General features: G+C 41.5%; 1 protein-coding gene across 1 annotated transcript in view; it reads left to right on the plus strand.

The window, feature by feature from the left end:
• The first annotated feature begins 3,875 nt into the window (after positions 1 to 3,875).
• LOC109966043 (adenylate cyclase type 6) overlaps positions 3,876 to 22,327 on the plus strand; it is a 36,087-nt gene continuing 17,635 nt past the window's right edge. The window contains exons 1-3 of the mRNA XM_020610609.1: positions 3,876 to 4,097; positions 6,831 to 7,094; positions 7,221 to 8,160. Coding sequence (XP_020466265.1) covers positions 7,075 to 7,094; positions 7,221 to 8,160 — 960 coding nt within the window. The 5' untranslated portion in view covers positions 3,876 to 4,097; positions 6,831 to 7,074. The remainder of the gene's footprint in view (positions 4,098 to 6,830; positions 7,095 to 7,220; positions 8,161 to 22,327) is intronic.

Raw genomic sequence — 22,327 nt, forward strand, 5'->3', positions numbered from 1 at the left:
GTGAATCACAGTTTCCATCTTCCTCTTTAGAGGTGTGTTGCTTTATACATACTGTGCTCATTCTCCTCTGTGCATATAGGATAGTATTTGTGGGGGGAAATGGATCTTCAAACAGGATCCTTTGATTCATACATAGAGTAGGGGAGCATTTTTACTGTAGGTACCACTTTGTGATAACCAGGGCCAGATTAAATTCTTAGCAGGGCCGGGGCAAAAACTCCTTGTTGGGCCCCTATGGGTGTAACTTTCCTTATATTCCGAGGCACCAGAGCCAATTAATCCAGTTATCTGAATTAGTAAATTGATCTATCAATTTGTCAATTGACATAAAATTAATTGGCAAAAATGTGATAACTGCTTGATCATTTAAGTCTTTTTAAACAAAAATTAGGCTACACATTTTTCTGGTAGGACCACCATTGCTAGCAAGATAGGCTTTTGTCCCAGTAGCAAACGCCTGTCCAAAAGATTGGGAAAAAAAACAACAACAATAAAACTGCAGCAAAATCCCATAATGGCTGAAAAGTGAAATCAAGAAAATCAAGAAAATCAAGTAAAATCACTATGTCACTGATGTGTGCACAGCTCTGGGTTATAAATAAGAAGATTAACTGTCTATTCTCCCTCCCGTGACTATAGGCCACATCCTATACACATTGCACCAGATCGACACCTCATGCTTTTGTATTCTTTTAAATTTAAGCTACACAAAGGACACTGGCACCATCTCACAAACAAGAATAATTTATTGTTCAAATAGCCTATCTTCATAATTTTGTTTCAGTGATTTAAAGTGAGGTCTCGTGAGGATATACCTGACTCACCACAATAGAAGAGAGCTGAACACTTGCTAGAGATGAGAACTCCCTTCAGCCATACCTACTGGAGGCCATGGATGTATTAAGGGACAACTGGATACAGCATTGCTAGGCTGACGCCTGTTCATATGGAAGTTGCTGGCTCAGACTCTAAAAAAAAAATACTTCATGCTTCTGGAGTCTGGCCATAAAAATAACCTGGATGTTGCACACGCTTCCCTGTTTTTGGGTCCATAGAGAATGTGCACATAAGTTGAGCTGAGTCTCCCAAAGGCAGACTTCCAATGGCACTACAAACACATGGATGGGATAAAATAAAAATATCCTACGGCTAAACTAGACTTGGCAAATAAAACTGGACCAATTAATACAATTCTAACAATAAAACATTTCACTGGGTTTGTGATGGTAAAACAAATGTATTCATTTTTTTTTACAGCTACTGCTTTTCCAGTGATTCTCTATGAGTAAAATGCTTTTTGGGCCAGTTTGCATCATGTGATGAACACAGATGTTGTAGTAAGGGGGTCTGACCGCTATGCCAGATTTGCTTCACAGTGCATCACTGATCCTGAGTAGGAAGAGCCACTCCAACAAAATTAGTTAAGTTTTTTTTCTCAGAATTCTAACTTGAATCTCATATTTTTTACTTCAAACATACAATTCTGAGATTAAAGTCAAAACTTTAATATTTTTTACAGTGAGCCTAATCTTCTTCCATACTTGATGGCTTCCACTGGAGTCCCACATAGACTTAAGACTTAACTAGCAACTCTCCCCTCATTGACTCCAGACTCGACTCGTGAGTAATGGCTCTTGAATAGCAAGTCTTTCAACATTTCTGTAGGAGGATACCTTTGGTTTTTACAACCGTCTGTCAACCACTGCTTGTGACGCCCAAACGACACACACCAGCTGGCAACTTGTGCTGGTGACAACAGGATTACTATGTAGTAGAGTTTGGATACAAGGATTTCAAAACCACTAGGCTTTACAGAAAAGCTGCCTCCTGTGAAGAATGTGGGGAAAAGATAAACGACACCGGGTCGACCACGTCCAACTTCTAAACTCAAATCAGTGCTGCACATAGTCTGTAGTTTACATAAATTAACCTGGGCTTATCGTCACATTATGCAAATGTTACTGTTGTTGTTGTTGTTGTTGTAATGTCAGATGTCAGATTTATTAAAGGACTGGTGCATTAGTTTTAGCTCGGTGTAGCCAGGGCCTGGGCCATAATAGCTCCTTGATCATTAACATGATGCTGCAAGCATAATTTGAAGCAAGTGCCCTGAGTAATTAGATTTCTAGGATAATTATAGACTAAGGTGTAGCCTGTTATAACCAAAGAGTTCCAAATATGTAAAGTTACATGGATAACCTTTGATATTTTTCAAAGATCTCTTCTCCTATAGCCTGTCATCACTGTCAGATGTGTGTCCCCACAGTCAATGTCTCGCCAACGCCATCAGGTTGTGCAAAGGTGGAATTACACTAGTGCTGGTCAAAAATGAATGAACAAAAAATCTTTTACTTTAGCAAGTTTGATGTCCTATATCAGGGTTACACTGGTACATGCTTGCCTCCAGGAAATAGCCATAGGCTCACACTTTAAAGTTCTTATTGTTATCTGCTTTATGTAAAACACTAAATGTTTCTGAGATTATTATTATGATTTATTACTGTTATTATGAATATCACAAGCTAGCGCTCATCATTTTTCCCTGAAGCCCAAGTTTTGTGCAAATTTGCCCACTCCAGCTTAGCATCCTAGTGGATGTATGAGCACACAGCTGTGCACAGGATTGTCGTCTGTTGATTTCCAGCGATGTCGAGTTTATTGTCATAGAAAATTAACTCACAAATATTCACATTTAAGAAGCTGTTACCAGCTAATTTTGCCCTTTTTGCTTAAAAAATTACTTAAATGACTAATCAGATAACCAGAGTTGTTGCTAATTCTTTTTCTGTCAGTCACTTAATTGATTATTCAACTAATTATTTCAGCTTTAGGTTGGTTTTTGCTTGTCTAATGAAACTGTGCAGCAGCTGGAGATCACAGCTGGGGGTGTTTGACCTGCCCAGCTCACTGCAGACACGGCTTCACCTCTAGAGGGAGTACCGAGCTACTAAAAGTGGAACTGTGGAGAGTGGCGTGAGCACCAGGGCTGTGGAGAGCTGCGCCAGACCAGGCAGAGTTAGACAGTACAACACCGGAACTAAGTAGAATTTGATTTCAAAATAAAAGCTTTAAAGTCAGGGAGCTTGAGGTGAACACAGCCACAAGCAGTGCAACCAAAAATGATTTTTTAAATTTTACGTCCCAGGGGAGACAGAATTGCTGACACTTAATAAAATCCCTAACAAATGTGCAGTTAATCCAATTATGCAGTCAGAAATGATATGAAGTAGAACTGGGGGTCATGGAGCCGCTTGGCAGCTGCCCGTCTGTTAGTGTAATGGTATAGTAGCCTCACAGTCACAGGGCCCATTTTGCTTTATTAAATATTTTTAGTATTCTTTCCTTTATTGTACTTTAATGCAAGTAATATTTCAAAGCAGGACTTTTAATTGTATTTTTACAGTCTGATTAGTAGGCCCACAGGGTAGTTTTACTAAGCCGATAGCTTTAGACATGGAATGTCTGATATCGATCTTTTTATTTAACTTTCCCTTTGTGTGTCATTTCAATGACCAGGATTCAACTTCCTCTCTTTGCTCCCTTCACTTGTTGCTTTAAAAAGTGCCTTAGATTTGTGATTTTACTGCCTATTTAGATTTGTGTTATTGCGCATCTACTTTATATTACTTGTATTATGTGGCATTCATGTGGACGGTGATGCAAAGAGTTTCATTGTACAGAGAAACACGTTTCCTAACTGTGCATATGACAAATAAACACTTTGACCTTTGACCTTGTGGCTATTTTCATCTTGTGGTAGCACTATTGCTGCTGACATCTAAATGGGCTGCTATCTCTTCCTCTACCGGTTGTAAATGTTTTAACGTGAAAACACAACCGGAAGTGCGGCTTGTGGTCTTTCTCCGTCTTGACTGTGGGGTTTGGAACTGAGAGGGTCAGGGGGAGGAGAGGCAAGGGAGTGGAGCGAGAAGACGACAGGAGGAGATCCAGCACGGGCTGGCCAGTTGAACCGGATCGTCCACGTACAGCCGGGCTACAAATGAGCCTCCACTCGGGTTGCTCCCGCCGACAACCACTCCAGATCGGATTGTCCCGCTGCGGTCCTGCCGGGGAGCAGAAACAAGAAGATGATCACGGTGAGTTCGTCTTTCCCTCACTGTAACTGGTGCTGTGACACACTACAGGCCGACACATATCACATATGCTCCCTTGTCAGTCAGACGTCTCGGATGTTGTTGCGTTGAACCGTCTGTGCCACCTCTCTGTGATGCACCATTTGCGCCGGAGTGAATGACAGAGCAGGCGGCGGTTGCTGTAAGGCCTCCCCTTCCCCTGGTGATGTTGGCCAAGAATCCGTGGTCAGCGTGTCTGAGTGTGTGGGAAAAGATGAGTTGCATCACAGTGCGTTAATGTTTCTCATTGCAGCTGACAGTGCTGGTGTTGGTACATTCGGAGGTTTGCAGGTCGCATCTGGTAATGCTCCTAATGACACACGTCAGCTGCAGATGTTTTTAATAGCGTTAAAGTCGAACAGCCCAGCTCATGGCTACATGCACACACGGTTTTATAAATGATGGGATTTGAAGTGTTATTCACCGCTAGTCCTCCATCCACGGTCTGATGCTGAGGAATGTGCAGCAGACATAAAATGTTTGTGCGAGTTTATTTAGTACACCAGTCCTGCGCGTTGCTGCTGACTGAAGGACAATTATTAAATAAATAGACAGATGACAGAGGCGTGTTTGTGTCTCTGCTGGAGCTCGAGTGGTTTTATGGTCCGCTGTGGTTGTCAAATAGGCCATGGTGTTATGTAACAAGAAGCCTACGTTGTTTGAATGCGGGCCCTCACGCAGGGCCTGCCTGTGCATGGCACTGAGGCAGAAGTCCACATCGCAAACATGTAACACTACGTGATCAAAACAAGGCCGCAGAAAATGCAACATGTTTACTGAAAGCGCCGGAAACCTTTCATTTCCCTTGAACTGTTGGATCTATTTTAGCATCTGGATAATAACCGAACCATGTTTGAACTGGAACCAGCCCACAGTCAATGACTATTCTCGCTGTGTCAGGCTGTAGCGGCTGTCCAGTTGAAAATGTCCCCTGGGAAAAGGCAGACACCCTACGCCTTTCTTCTCCCTCTTCCCTTCCCTTCCCCTCCCCTCTGGTGGGGGAAACCGGAGAGCACCATGCAAACACACGGAAACGACCGTCAACACCGCGACGTTTGCAAATGGGCACAAGCTGCTCGACCTTGTGTAGGAGTGAGGGACGCAGCGGGGGAGGAGGAGGAGGAGGTGGTGGTGGGAGGGGAGTGTGTGTGTGTGTGTGTGTGTGTTGGGGGGTCGCTTTCCTTGAATCTTGTCGATCCAATGCCTGCTGGGAGGAGGGATACGGTTGGGATGGATACGTGCCACATCCACGCAGGCAACAAATACCATCTTTGCTCCAGCAGTACAGCGGCTCCTTTCCGGCGGAAATGCCGGTCGAACAGGCGGCTGCAGCGGCGGCGCGTCTCTCCGCTGTGTGGAGCTCATGGCGTCTGGAGGCTGTGATATGTGGACGTTTCAAAATCCAACCAGGATCAGTAGCCTTCGTATAAAGACTGATTATACTACATATAGGCAACAATACTGATATTTGTTATTGGTTTAGGGAGAGTGCTTCAGCGCAGATAGGCTATAAAGAGGCTACCAGCTCAGCATAAACACACTATCACAGAAAAGCCCACTTTAAAATATATTTTTTGTTAGGACAGTAACCACAGCTACAGTCTCATAGATGATTACATTCACCAGACTTTTTCGATACCTCACTGTGAGGTATGTGCCAACACCAGTACCCAAACAGACACCGATGCTCTTTTTCCCAAACCTAAAGTGTGTATATCTCTGTGCTTGGACCTCAGTGGGATCATCCTCTGTTAAGGTGACACCAAGGCTTTAAAATGACAGAATGAATGCAACTGATAGCAGAAACACAAAGAACATTATAATAAAACCATCAGTCCCCACCTACCCTACTCATGACCGAGTCCCTGACTGTCGTGCACCCACATTTGCCTTGCATTACATGCAGCAGCAAATTAAGGTCCATGCATTGATGGTAAACCTTTAATAAAAACATTTGATAGTACCTTCTTTAATGTAATTAGTTTTCCTCAAAAATGAGGACAGAATAGACAAAGACAAAGGGAAGCAGCTTGATTTTCTAGTAACTTCCAAACCCATTTAGGTTGTTGCTGTAGGCCTGACATCATAGGCCACCAGTACTGTTTGTTTTAACGTTGTCCTCATGTCCAGCTGCATTTATTTATTTACTTTATTTATTTATTTTTGCTGCTCACTTCCATCACTGTTTGATAATAAATAGAGCTACAGCTTGTTTATCCTCAGCCCCCTCTGGTATGTTAATACCAGAGGCTGTGTTTTTGCACCAGGATCAAATTTAGCAAATTCTGCTTCTGGTTCCACACCTACAAACTATTATTTTTGGGTCATATCCTTCTACCCCACAGTTTCTCCTCTCTATGTGTCTGTTTTTAGAAACAAAATCTCACTTGTGTCTATTTAGGAAATTAGATTTATGTGCATTTAGCAGAAAATATGATGCATTTTATTTCCTGTCAGGTTTGGGCTCAAGGAGCTCTTTGCTAACAAGTTACTGAAAAAGCTAAATGCCAGCCAGGCCTCTTTAATAATATGGGGGTTAGCGTCAGTGGCAGACTGCACAGAACATCCGTACTACTGTCATGATCTGAAGTGTCTCACCTGATGTAACTTTGAGTCATTTATTGCCACAGGTCGATCAGTGCATTGACTTTTCCTGTTTTTCTCTCTACAATCTACTGTATCTGATTTTTCCTCTAGACCCAACAGAAGCCGTGGAGATAGGCCTGGCACTGGAGACCGGTCTCCTCATTAACCTTGATCTCTGAACATTGGCTCTGGCACAAACATCTGGAGCTTTGTGAGGCAACTGCTGTGCCTTCAGACCCCATCCAGTCACTCCCGGCTTGCGGTGTGGCCTTTACAAACCTCACGTCCTCACGTCTTCAAAATTTTGTCCACAGGGATAAATGAGTGAACTGGCTGCAAGGGAAAGGGCTGGGACATGTACCAGAACCCCAACAGGTAAATAACTCCCACAGGTGTGTAGAGGTGGAGCTGGTGTTTAGTCCTGTCATACAGTACTGTATTAGTGCTGCACCTATTCTGTCGTTGTTGCTCTACTGAACGTTCCTCTCTCTGCTCATGCAGAATGTCCTGGTTCAGTGGTTTCCTAGTTGCCAGAGTGGATGACCGCAAGACTGCGTGGGGGGAGCGCAATGGCAAGAAATCCAAGCGGAAGGGAGGCTCATCTCTCTGCAACCCACGTTACATGAGCTGTCTGCGGGACCCAGATGCTATGGAGCCCTCCTCCGGAGCCCCCCTCCATCAGCACCACCGCGGAGGGGTGGCAGGGGCCATGGGAGGCGGGGGCAATTTTGGCGTTCGTTGTGGATGGCAGGAGGATCACTATGGGAAAAGGGGAGGGGCTCCCGGGGAAGGGGTGGGGCTGAAATCCGTCAACTTGGGCTTTGAGGACGGGGAGCTGAAAGGGAGAAAAGGGGGATGTAATGGAGGAAGTGGGGACATGGGCGATGAGGGTCCCAGTGGCGCATCAGGGGTGGTGACAGCTGCAGACTGCTGGCTCAGGGTGGTGCGGGTGTTCCAGTCGAAAAAATTCCAGTCCCGCAAACTGGAGCGCTTGTACCAGCGTTACTTCTTTAGACTGAACCAGAGCTCCTTGACCATGCTCATGGGGGTACTTGTGATCGTGTGCGGCATCATGCTGACCTTTCACTGTGTCCACGCTGCCCCTCACGTGGCCTATGCGTCAGCACTGTCAGTGGCGATGGCACTCTTCATGTCTCTTATGGTAGTGTGCAACCGCAACGGCTTTCACCAGGACTACATGTGGATGGTCAGTTACCTGGTTATCGGCATCTTGGTGCTGGTACAGGTGTTCGGGGTGCTCATGGTGGCACCCAGGAGCGCTTCAGAAGGCATCTGGTGGTCCGTGTTCTTCATCTACATCATCTACACTCTGTTGCCTGTAAGGATGAGAGCAGCGGTGCTGAGTGGCGCCACGCTGTCCATCATACACGTGGTCACCACCTGGCAGATCAACCAGGAAGACAGGTTCCTCTGGAAACAGGTAAGAGAAGCTTGATGTCTGACCGTTTAACTGTGTTGAACTGACTCTGATAGGGTCGAAACAGTTCGTCATTCATTTTCACTTTCTGTTGTGCTATCTCTCAGACAGTAAACTGCATGACCATCATATCCTTCAGCTTTTTAGTGTGAATGAAGGTCAAATAACTTTATTTTATGGATCTGGGTCGATGAGGTTTGCAGCACACAGTTATATGCAGTGGTGGAAGAAGTACTGAGATCCCTTACTAAAGTACAAATAGTAGTACCCCTGTAAACTGCTCTGTTACAAGTAAAAGTCCTGCATTCGAAATGTTGCTTCAGTAAAGGTACAGAGTATTAGCATCAAAACATGCTTAAGGTACTAAAAGTACTCATTATGCAGAATGGCACATTAACATTATTGGATATCATGTTATTGGATTATACCTGATGCATTATTGTGAACGTCACGTTTAATGTTGCAGTTAAAGGGGGTGCTAGTTTTAAGTAGCTTATTTGTTTATAATTTGCAGTACTTTACATACTGCTGGGTAGCTTGTGAATTTTCCACTGGAAATCAATAAAGTCTTATGATTATACTGTAATTTTTTTTTATTAATGTGGCTTTGAAAAGTAACCAGTAACTAAAGTTTTAAAAGTAAATGCAGTGGAGTAAAAATACAATATTTTCCTCTAAAATGTAGTAAAGTCGAAGTATGAAGTAGCGCAAAACAAAGATACTTAAAATACAGATACCTCAAACTTGTACTTAAGTACAGTACTTGAGTAAATGTTGTTAGTTACTTTCCACAACTGGTTATATGTGGAGCTTCAAGGTACAGCAGCTAAGGTTTCACCATGAATCATGTCTTCATAATGGCAAGAAGAGGCTGTGGTGGTGGAGACGTTTATTATGGCTGTGCTCAGTAAATGCCTGAGCATTGTTTATGTTTAGCAGATGACATATTACAAATGCACAATACATCATACTGTAGATACAGTACAGTTGTCTCTCCATCTAGTCAACTTGGTTATTTTCCTTTCTCTGAAACATTATACTGACGCATTATTGCTGTATAAATGTGAAGTGCTCAGCTTCGTCTTTGTGGCTACCTGATGATTGTGTCCGATATTCATTCTCTTTTAGCTCTATTTTTGGTGTCTACCAACTCCCAAGGGAAACATCTGTCTCTTTAAAAGCTCCACTGTTTTCAACGTTTGGGCTTCAAGCTTTGACTCTCTACTGTTTGGTGCCAGACAGTGCAGCACAGCATATAATGGGTTTATCCTATCTTTTTTTTTTTTTTTTTGGTAGAAAACAGCTGCCTCTGAGAGCTGTGAAACAAAACCAGTACACTAATGTGACAGTGAGCTGAAAGATGCTACAACTGAAAACTGAACTTCAGTCAGGTGACGTGTCACTCAGTGTGAGTGTGTCACTACTAGGCTACACAGTCATTTTTCCTGGCGTTAATTTAAAAATTTTCAGTACTGCAGCTTTAAATTTCTGCCAGCCAAGATCCTCAGGTTTTCTAAAGGTGCATTTCTACAGCAGGAGTGTCTCCTGAAAAGCTGCACATTTGTAGCAGTGAATGTTGCTGACGAATCAAGTATGTTTGATTTGATTTATTCTTTCAAGCATGGAAAACAGTTGATATGACAACACACATAATTTTACACATAATCCAATATCAATGTGCTTATACCTAGTACATGCTTGAATGGAGTAGGAAGAAGTCAGACTTATCCAGTCCTACCCCATGACATCATCTTACCATCATTGGTTTGCAAGCAGTAAATGATTCACTTCTACACACACACAACTCACCTATTATACTAAAAAGAATATAACAGTATTAACATTCTTACATCACACAAGTGATATACTAAAGAATGGTTACAAAATATACATCACACCCACAACAGTTAATCATTGAGCCTGTTCTTGCATATATCTTGATTGACACATACCTTTATATTTATGTTTAAACTTGTCAATTCTAGTACTATTTTTTATGTCTACACTTAAATTATTCCATAGTTTTACCCCACTTATGGAAATACAAAATCTTTTTTTGGTTGTACGTATAACATGAATTTTTAAATTTAACTGACCCCTTAAATTGTATCCCCCTTCTCTTTCATTAAATAGTTTTTGAATTCCACCTGGTAATAAATTGTTCCTGGCTTTATACATAAACACAACAGTCTTATATCCCACTAAATCAAAAAATTTTAGCAATTTAGACTGTATGTTGGTGTCTATGCAACATTTTTATGCACCGGACAATGTTAAAAAGCTACAACTGTAAACATGTTGTTTTGCTTGTAGTTTGTTAATTAGGATGGAGAAAGTTCCTGGAGGTTTAGGAGGATAAAGCACCTTTTGATACCAAATATGTCATGTAAGAAATTATACCCTTTTTTTTCACTTAATGTAACAGGTCAAACATATACAAATTTTGCAGGCCTAAAAAAATTTTCATCAAAAGTGAAGTGGAAAACTGGAAACACTGAGGCTGCTCTGAAAACATCTACTTTGCCAGGATATTCACGATGGGCTGATACCATGTGAACTTCAGTAACACAGCCGATGCCGCTGTGTTTTGTTACTGTGCTGTATAAGCATATTTACACGTACTTTGGGGCTTATGGGTCTCGCTCTACAGTGTGTTATTTGCGTGTCATGCCAAGGACCAAGGGGCTTGCTGAAGGTCAATGGACTGAAAGAACCTCCCCAGCTGGATCACTCTCTGAGTGTGTGTGTTGTTTGTGTGACAGTGGGAGAATACTGTGATATAAAGCAGTATCACTCAGGTCTCTGTGTTATCACACAAGGGACGCTTTGTACTTTACTCCAAGGGTGGGGTGACAAGGGTGAGGCCGGGGGGGTGGGGTTGTGCTGTCATGGTTGTCTTACAACGCTTTGTGTCCTTGCAGAAAGTTATAATAGGAAGGCCATTACATGAAAATAGTAAGTGGATATAGGACTTAATCATGAACCACTTTGTCGCTGAGTTGAATGCCATTGCTATCAGCACATCGGCAGCATATCACATGTAGGCTGAATCTGGTGTAATATTGCGATTGTGTAGTACGAGATGAGGTCGGCGTTTCGTGGGAACACAGTAACATCATGCATGATATACCACCGTACAATCCATCAGAGGCTTTAACATTGTTTGCCATCGTCAAGTGAATTAATGTCATGAGATAGCTGCAGCCCAGTAATGCTCCTTGCATGTGTGCTACTGCATGTGACACGGTAATACAGCATCATCAATCACAACTTCATGCTTACAAGCGTTTCCTCTTTCTCCAGTAACTCATTAACCTCACTGTCTTTTTGTTGGTGTTAGCGGATACAGATAATGATGAAGTTGTGTGTAAAGTTGTGATAGGTAAATGTGGATCCTCTTTTCTGTTTGTGTTTTCATTGGCCTCCTATGTTTTCTGGCACTGCAGATTTAAGCAGGGGTTTGTGAAGGAATCTGTGCAGTTGAGCCGAGTCGGGCGGTGACCGCTGACTGGGACAACAACTAGATTCTGGATGTTTGATTTGTGAAGTAATCAGATACTGATTAATCTCCATCCCTGTAGAGTAAACAGTGTTTGTGTCTAGGCTGGCAACTAACCATTATTTCCTTTGCCAAGGCAGAGGTAATGTTTTTATTGCTGTTTGTTCACAGCATAATTCAGAAAGTAATAAATGAATTATGGACTAAACGTTTTGGAGATGGATGGCTCACAGAACAATCCATTACATTTTGGTGCTGATTTGGATCATCATCTGGATCCAGGATTTTTTTTTTTTAAAGGATTCTTCACCATTGTGAGATGGAGCCAGTTTCACTATTTCAACTTGTAACTCCATACACAGTGGCTACGATGCTTGGGCAAACATTGTACAGTGACACACACACATAAGATCTACCAGACACCAAAGTCTGATTTGGATCTAATATTCTGGAAATGGTGATCCAGCATGTTCACATTTATAGGGCTCACAGAAGACTCACTACTGTCAGACAACAACAACGCTACAGACTTGCATAAGGTCACATTCTAGCTGCAATTCTGCTGACTCAGCAGGGTGTCAACGGATGTGACATACTGTGTGCGGTACATCATGTTCAAATGTGTTCAGATGTTGCTGAGCTAGATCATGAAGAAAACCACCACGATATCAATGTGAATCCAAGTGCTATGGGGAGGTTTTTATGGTCAAGGAATCACATTATGAGGGTCAGACTATCATGGGAATATTTCCTGTAGGTGGGATGGCTTTATGAAGACCGTGATCTGCTTTGGTGGAGGTTTGCGCTCTTAGTGCTGTCTGTTTTTTTTTTTTGTTTGTTTTTTTAAATCAATTAATCTGACAAAAAAATTGGCAATGTAATGTAAAAAAAAAAAAAAGGCTGTTAAAGTCTTCCTATAACCCAAGGCAACGTCTTCAAATTTCTTTCACCTGATGGTCTTTCTACTGTCTCTGAAATGTTTATTCACCCCTTGAGGGATGAATAAAATACTTAGCCTAAATTTAATATATTATAAGGTTTAGTATTTACAAACTAGAATTCTGGTTGTTTCCTATTTGGTCATAAAAATTTATCTTGCAGAGATATTTCTAACAGAGTTGTCAGGGGCTTTAAAGGTGAAAGGCCTTCGCATTATCTACTTTCATTTTTTGTCACAATCAAGGCTTCTATTGTTGTTTATATTGTCCTGAAAGAGACTTGAGAGTAAAAATGCCACCAAATAACCTGAAATCTTGTTACAAATGTTATGTTTGTGCATGAAAATGAGCATTAGAAGTTTATTTTGTTTAGGATTGTGTGTCGTCATTAACATAATCTGTCATGAGATGCTCCTCGGTGTCTTGATGCGGTTTGTTTGATACATGGCGACTGTTTTCATGTTCGGCTCTTAAAATGTATGGCCCCCATTCCCTTGAAACACATGCAGGTTATTTTTTGAGCTGTCTTGCTTTTGACTTTCATTGGTGTGTGTGTGTGTGTGTGTGTGTGTGTGTGTTCTAGGGTTGATTTCAGAACAAACACCAGTCTAGTATAGATTTAACTTCTAACTGTGTTTTTAATGGAGACATCCTGCCACATGTGCACTTCACTTGGCTGTTGCTCCTTCTTTGTCTCATGTCTCTGATCCTCAAACTGTTCAGAATTACATCTGAAAAATGCACCAGGTGTGTTTTATACACACCACTCTGGCCGTGTTCAGACACACTCCCAATATGCTTGTCAATGGAATTTTGTGATATTTGTCACTGAAACTTTTTTGACTCATATTTGTGGATTCCTCACCTCAGTATTATTTGCTTTAACCACCGACAATGGCTAGCATTGTTGAGTGGATGCTGTTGACACAAGTGCTGTGAGAGGTCAAAGACTGGTTCCTAAATATACCCAACCCTTGGTGTTTCTGCTAACTGTTGCATCACATGGAACAGTCTTATCAGTACCTGCGTCAGAGCAACAGGCAGGTCACCCTATCCCCCTTTTCTCTACATACACATAGCCCTGTATTTCACAAACCCTGAAAAAACAGCAGGCTGTTAACACTGGTATATTACAGTGAAATCTTTATATTTTCTGTCTTCTTTTAATGAAGCGTAACCTAATGCATTTTGTAGAGAGGGTTGGTAAAAAGCCCACTAAACAGCGTGAAGGGCGAATCGGGCCTCTACGTGGACTCTGGATCAGTGGACAGTCAATATGTTTCACTGGTTTCTCTATCGAATTCCCACTAGTCTTTAAAGTGTGTTTTGTATTCATTAGATAAGATAAGGGAAGCAAGTTTAAATAACAGAGTTCTGCTTATGAAGTCATGTGCTTTGTCCAGTATGGTCTCACGTTAAACTTTCCAAATGGCTGTTTACTCAAATTTTAAAATTTCCAAGCTGTTATACTATATAAAGAATAAAAAAAAAATCAGATCATATCTCACAGCATATGGACTGTATCAGCTGTTTCATAGCAGCTCCTGGTGCTGGAATAACCTTGTGTGCTTCTTGCACCAAGATGGGAGACTTGTTGGATCCCGGTGGAGGAAGTGCCAGTCTGTGATAGTCACCTGTGCAAAGCAGCAGCTATAGAATAAGACACCCTGTATGAGGGAAGGAGGATTTGGCGAGGCGGTGTGATCGGAGGAGAATCCGATATTCTCCCCACACACATTCTCCCCTTCTACAGCCGCCTTGATAAATAATTTGTGTTTAATGCAGCTGCAGCATTTTAACAGGGGTACCCATCACATGCACACTTTGATCGGGACGGATGTGTTGACTGATGAGAACCCAGACACAGAGAAAACACACCACAGCTTAACTTTCTAGATGGGTCACAGTGTATCACGTGGTATGCACTGATAAATCTGAATGTAATGAGATCCCTCATTGCCTAATTGTTTCCCTGTGTAAATAAAATAAGATAAAACAAGATGAGATAAGCCTTTATTTATCCCTAGAGAAGACATTCAGGTATTGCAGCAGCAGTATCTGGTGCCTGCGCTGTCGGCGTCAGAGTCTGTGCTGTATTGCGGACCTCTGAATCTGTCCTCACAGACTTGGGCATTTCTGGACAAACAAAGACAGGAAGCATGAATTGACCATTAGTTTTATACCTTTTATGCTGATTATTCATAATTGTCACAGGCCTTACATGAAACTTAAAAAACATTTAGGTTTCAGTGTCACACTCTATGTTTGAACAGGAGACAACAAAATATGTAGGCTACAAATAAAATGTGTTCTTGTTTTTTTGTACATTTGAACCAATGAGCTGCTTCATTCAATTCAAATTGAAATAAACACATTTAAACATGTAAGTTAAATGCAGGATAACTACACCATGTTTGGACCAAAGAGAGCGTAGAAAACGAGTTATGAGTTCAGCGTCACTTCTGAGAATAATGGGGAATAAACAGCATCGCTTAGTGTCTCCCTCAGTGCCTGTGTTTGGTTGGTCCAGCGGTTGCCATGGAAACAACTAGGGCTCAAGCAGCAGAGACTCACTTCAGTCTGGTGGTGTACAGTTGGTAACCGTTGTTTCAAGTAAAGACAAAAAATAAAAAAATATAGATAAACCAGGTCAAAACTGATGTTTAGTGTTTCCTTCTCATTCTGAAAATCCGAAAGCTCACGTGCTCGAGGGGCCAGAGCTTTTCAGACGCACTGTGTGGCTGGTGGCTGCTTGGATGGAGTCGTGCTTCGTTTTCCTCCCCCCGCTGTCAAAATGAGACGGTCCATAATTAAACATGGTGATGACAGAGGCGAGGTCATATGAGTGGAGGTGGTGGGGAGTTGAGCGGGAGGGATGCACAGGATGGTGTTTGCCGCTTGTCTGATTCAGGGAAGCTTATCTCTGGTCAGCTCCCTCTGACTGTGTGTGTTTGTAGCCCCGGTGCTGTGGAAACCGTGCCGGCCGTGTGTCTAAGCCACCAAGAGACACGCTTTTTAAGAATGCTAGCTTGATTGAGTAACTGACCTTGTATGGATCTGTTATTTCCATGGTTTCAGGCGCAGATCAGTAGTTTTACTGCTGATTACAACACCTTTGCTTTCATCTAATGTTGACACATCTCTTATTTAATCACAGCAGTTTTCCCTGAACCTGTTGTCTGTCCACAGCATGTGAGACTTAGCATCCTTACAGGGGCCCCATGCGTTTCCAGAAAAACTTGATAATATTGTGAAATTAGTTTGAACCTCCTCAAGCCTCCAATTTGTATGCAGATTTTATTGTTTTTTTTAAATAAAAAATACTTGTGCAGAATGCTTTAATAGTCTCACACTCTCCACAGAAGTCACACCTGCCTGGTTGCCAGTTGAAATGTGTGTGGTGTGTAGTCTTTCAGCGCAGGGGCAGTGCTGGAAGAAGTACTCAAATTGCTTACTTAAGTAAAAGTAGCAGTACTACAGTTTAAAAATACTCTGTTACAGCTAAAGGTTCTGCATTCAAAATGCTACTTAAGGTACAGACGTCTTGGCATTAAAATATACTTAAAGTACCAAAAGTAAGCGCGCTCATTGTGCAGAATGGCACATTTTACATCAATGTATATCATATTATTGGATTATCCCCCCCAGGGATCAATAAAGTCAGATGATTATATTGTATTTTGTATAATTATTCTGATTCAGAAAAAAAAAACTAGTAACTAAAGTTATCAAATAAATGTAATGGAGTAAAAAGTACAATATTTGACTCGAAAATGTAGTGAAGTCAAACTACGAAGTAGCACAAAATGAAAATACTCAAAGTACAGATGCCTCATAATTGTACTTAAGCACAGCACTTGAGTAAATGTTCTTAGAAAGGGCCCCCAGCATGGCCCTGTCCACGTTTACAGAAACATAAGGAATAAGGCCGGTATAAAGAGAAATTTGACTTTATATTACAAGTAACTATTCACTGCCTAACATTGTGGTCTTCTGTTTCACTGCACAGGCTCAGAAACGTCCAAAGACGACTTATTTAATAGAAAGCTGTGTCATCAGTTTTATGTTGATGGATAAGAAAAATAGTTTCCTGACTCATCTCAAAAATAGACCAGTGGTGACAGGGTAAAAGAGTTGGAGCAGCAGCGCATGCAGAGCTTTGACGCTGGAAAAGAAAACATGGTTTCTGAATAAACTACACCTTGGGAACAGAAACAACACATCTGCACATCAGATACCTATATCCTGCTCTGTTGGGATTTATCTTGTACATCATGTTTGTTTACACACAGTTTTTACTCAAATACACCACTTCCTCCACAGGTTGCTGTTGGAGTCTACAGTAAACCACATCTATTATTCTCCTATTGTTATACTTATTTCTGATATTTTTTGTTTACACATTTTTTTCTTTGTATTTTACTCTTACACTTTTATACATTACTTTGGGTGCTGTGATTTTTGTAATCATTTCTGTTGCTACTTGATACCAGAATTTCCCTTGAGATCAATAAAGTGTCTATCCACCCATCCACCCAGCCACATCTGTTGCGTGACTGATGGTGGTAATAAGTTCTGCTGAAGCAATGTTCTCCTGATCACAATAACGGCACATGCAGTGGTTAGCACTGTCGCCTCACAGCAAGAGGGTTTGGGTGCTCCAGCTTCCCTCCACAGTCCAAAGTCATGTAGGGTGATTCATGACTCTAAACTGTGGTGAGTGTGAGTTGTTGTCTGTCTCTGTGTGTCAGACCTGTGACAGAGTGGGAGTCTGTTCAGGGTATACCCCACCTCTCACCCAGTGTGACTGGAATCAGCTCCAGCCTGACCCCCCACCCCATGATAAGCAGTAATAATAGATGGATGGAGGTCCAAAAGCTGCTATTTCAGGAGATGTCATTATTTTAAAATCAAGGGATTTAGACAACTCTTCAAAAAATGATTCCCAGAAGTTCAGTAACCTTGACAGGACCAGCACGTGTGTGTGTGAAAGATTCAGGAGCTTGACGGCATCTGTCACAAGGCTCTGATGTTTGGGGATAAGTTCAGAGGCCTATGGGGACTCTTGAACCGAATTAGATTCAGCCTGGCACAGGAGTATGTAAACACCCTCTGGACATGCAGAGAGACTTGATGAATATGGCATCACAACATTTCTGAGCTGAAAATATCTAAACATATCAGACTGCAGAGGAAGTGCAGAGCTGAGAGAAGATGACCAAAGCACCATCTGCTTAAAGGTCCCTCACTGTACTCCGCCATTTCTTCTTCCATATTGACAAGGGAGAAGGTAGAGCCCAAATTAGACGGTGGGAAGAAATGATTAGAGGAAAGGCAGGTTGCCAGGAGGTTGGATGACCATTTGAAGGGCTGTTTGATCTTTGTCCATATTTGTAATGTTTTGTTTACTACAACTTTAGAAGAGAGCCAGTGAGGTAAGAATGGGAGAGGATCACGTACCAGGGCTTGGTGGGATGTTGATAGACAGGCCTCAGCTTCTAGAGGTTACCAACTCCTCTGCATCTCAGCAAACCATAGTACTATTTTAAGGACATTGAATACCCAGTAGTAACTGATTAAAACGGGCCTGAATCTTTGCCTCTCTGCAGCATGACCTTGCTGAAAAGTAGAGTTTTAGTTCTCAAAATAAGCTATTTGAAAAATAATTAGCAGATTAGTCAGCAATGAAAATAATTGTTAGTTGCATCCTTTCAATAAAGGATCATATTCATGACTTTGACATGTGGGGAAATTGCTCTGCAGGGCCGCAGTGCCTGGTTATTGTTGCTAAGCTGTGATTGGACAAACACTGTTGGTTGAGGGGGTTACCTAACTTTATTAATTCCTGTCAGCACTGCTTCATTTCAAATAACTTGGAGCAGTCATAGACTGCAGAGGTCACCTAAACACACTAAGAACATTATTTAATGGAAAATCATTTAGCTGGACAGAACTGTCCAGAAAACTGTGTAGAGAACAAGATGTTGAATTTATACAACCTTTTCCCAGAGGGAGCAATGACTGATGGGATATTTCTGTTGAAACAGGGCCAGCAACAGTGCAAGTCAGAGCTCATCTGCCTTTGAGGAACATCTGGAACCCCTTAGAACATCTGTGTTAGATTAGGCTCTGGAAAACGCACTCCAGCACCCCCAAACACAGGGTCTCTCCTGTAGGTTGCCCCTTATCGTTTCTTGAGCTGGTTATTTAGTTCCATATTATCTCATTTATTTTTTCCTGCCTCCTTGAGCTCTGACTCATGCTCACTGTCACTTTTAGCCTTTGTGAAAGAGTTCGTGTGTATGTGCGGTGCCTGGCAGCTTCTGGGTTTGTGTTCTCAGCCTGAGCTTCGTGTCCACACACAGCTCGCACTGCCCTTATCTGAAATGACCAGAGCCACATCAACAGATAAAGAGTCAAGCCCCGCCCTTAGTTTCTAAAACCTGTCATCACTGTGACTGACATGAAGCAGTCTCATTTAAACCAAACAAAACTTGGACCACTGTGATCTGAAGGGACAAAATTTGACTGTTTTGCTCTAAATAACTGAACTCACAAGTTTGTTTTTTGAGATAAATTGTTTTCTCATTTTCAAACGCAGAGAATAACAATTCATTTTATTACTTTGTCACATAGACACGAAACAAAATTTATATTCTGTTTACAATGTGAATGCAAATAGTCTGTCGCCATCATAGTTCATTAAATGTACATATACCAGGTCTGAGTCTCACATGATGTCTGAAGTCACTTCCTTGTTCACTCATTCACTCATAAAAACACAGTAGTTAACTCTGTAGTGAGCAGTGCTTTGGGATTTTGGAGACATGAATTATTTTGCATCATCACTGACGGATGTAGTATCACATATCTTTAATTTATCCATCTATTCACTGTGACACGTTGCATTCAGGGATTGTATGCAGAAATTAGTCTGCATGACATGGACAGTACTGTTTTTAATCCATCATGAGAATATTTAAAGGTATGAAGGAACTACGTGGAGCATTAATGTCACACTCAGACACTGTAGACATGTCTCTGATTGTAGAAACAGAAATATTTACACTGAGAGATTTGTTTCAGCAGTGGATAGCAGATATAGTTTTTTTTTTTAAATCCAAATTTTAAGGAAGTGTAAAGCTGAAAGAAGCAGCCAGACACACCATCTACTGTACAGAGATCTTGCTCAGAGATATTTCCTTCAGTCGTTTTCAAGCTAAACCCATACATTGTCAGTGCCATATCCTACACAGATCTCATTTATCTTTTCAGTGGCCCAGAATTAGCAAAGATGGATTATTTTTGTTTCACAAGCATTTTGCTTGTAGACCTGTGTCAATATGCAAATTGAACACAAATTGCACACATGCCTAATCACAGCTATAACAGAGCATTAACATTTAGAAAATGACTCAGGACCTTCTCACATTCCTGCAGAGAGGAAAGTAAAGGTGGGGGATCAGTTGCAATAGAACTCTAAAGAATAGCATTGTTGACCTTGGAGTGTTTATTATGCTGTGACTGTGTGTCACCTGCCACCGTTGGCAGTAATTATATCTAGACCCCCAAATGTTACAAGGCAGATACCAATGGGACACATTTTTTTTAAAATTCATTGGAGTGTATGGATTTTTAACATGTTAATGAGCCAACTCGTGATTTAGGTCACGCTTTAGATTTGGTAATATCTTGTGATCTCCTCAGCATTTCCTCTATTGTTGACTTGGCTCTTTTGGACCATAATTGTATGTTTGTTTTAAATGTCTTTTATCGTACGCTGCCGACTACCACAGAGTGAGTAGTTCTCCTAAGTGACCTCCAGCTTCCTCACACACATTGTCAAAATCTGACTTCATCTGGTTCCCCACCTTTGATAATCTTGTGAATACATTTAATAACAGGTTGGCTGCAGCCTTAGATGCAGTTGCTTCCACAGAAATTTGAAAGATTGTTATAAAGAGGAGCATGTCACGGAATAGTCATAACATCACTGAACTAAAGAAGAGCTGTTGAACCGCAGGGTGCATGAATCAAAACTAAATTCCATGTACTCAAAGGGATTTCAAATGAATTAGAAATTAAAGATTTATCAAAAGCAATTTGGATTGATAGGCAGCTTTACTTTTCAAATCAGATCCATGCTAACAAGAGCAGCCCCAGACTGCTCTTCAAAACAACTGACCACCTTGTTAACGGTGTTTCAGACCATAACAACCAGTTTGTTCCCCCTACATGTGAGGAATTTGCAGATTATTTTAGAGAGAGGACATCCATCAGCAGAGCTAGTATTTGTTATTGTAAACGGTCCTTTAATGCTTGTAGTAACTTCCAGTGTGGTGTGATGCCCCACTGCACAGTTTTGACCTGGTTGATGCTGAAATGCTTAGGCAATAGCAGTTAAGCCAAAGTCCTTGACTTGCACATTTAGTTAATTTCATTGTATTCATCTCATTTTCTATCCTTGCTCTTTTTCTGATCACATCTGTCAGCTTGTCAGTCATCTGCAAAGCACTGTGTTGCATTAACCTCTATGGAAAGGTGCTATACAAATACAAAAGTTTAATTGGCCATACTGAGAATACAGTATGTCTTGACTGTGATATGTTAGTGTAAGCAACCTGTAAGACAGTCATCAGCCCACACCCCCTCCCTGGGCCCTCCCTGAACTTCGGTGGGAGACTACAGGTCTTTGGAGGGAGGCTGCAGAATGTGGGTGATAGCTGCTAAGTGAAAGCTGTGCTGCCATCTCTGATAATTCACAGCCTCTGTGGGTGTGAGTCTCGGGCCAACACTAAGCAGAACCTTTCACAAACCTGAGAAAGAGGCACAGGCAGAGAGAGGAGAGAGACTCTTCAACAACACTGCGTTATATATACAAAATCACCATCACATCTCCATCTTCCATGCATAATGACGGCTCGCTTCAAAATGAGCTCGCTAACAGTTATATTAAGTCTGGAAAGTGAACATAAAACCTGCAGACACATTACATCAAGGCCTTGTTTTTGTCTATCAGTAACTTCTAAACTGACCAGCTGGACATTAGAGACAAAGTATGTATCTGGGAAAATATATCTGAGACAGTGGGACTTGGATCGGTTTTCCTTAATGTTTTCCTTACTTCCTGGAAAAAACAGGTTTTATTTGGCCACTTGGCAGCGGCAGAAATAAACAGTGACCACAACTCTGACATCACTTTTTAAGATAATATAGCAAACCTCTTAGCAACCAGTTGCTTATTTACACATCCAGCTGTTGGAGAACAACATTATTTGGATGTGGCAAATATAAGTCCAATAATTAGCTCTTTTCAGAGAAAATGTGTCTTTTTAGCTGCTAAATGCTTCATTATGTTCACCAGCTAGTCGCTAATTTTGTCTGTCTTCCTGTGTGGTGCTGGGCAGATGAGTATAGTGGCTTTTCAAGCTGACAACAGCTGCCTGTTGTGACCAAAACTGACGTTGAGTGTGGTGAGTGTGAACCAAAACTGGGGCTATAAAACCAAAACAATGAGCTAAAAGACACCATAAAGCTCTGTAAAGCTGAAGGAAGTGGGCTCATCACTACAAGTGATCATTTTCACTTTAACAGTATAAATATTAATACAGTACAATCGTACTGATTATATCAGTTTGAAGTCATTTTCTCCTGATACTTTACATTTGTGTCTGTTTTAGTGGGATGCTGTTAAATGTCCCATTTGTCCACATTGCTCTCAACTATTTGAAAA

Source organism: Monopterus albus, unplaced genomic scaffold (genome assembly GCF_001952655.1).
Source record: "Monopterus albus unplaced genomic scaffold, M_albus_1.0 scaffold106.1, whole genome shotgun sequence".
Taxonomy (NCBI): Eukaryota; Metazoa; Chordata; class Actinopteri; order Synbranchiformes; family Synbranchidae; genus Monopterus; species Monopterus albus.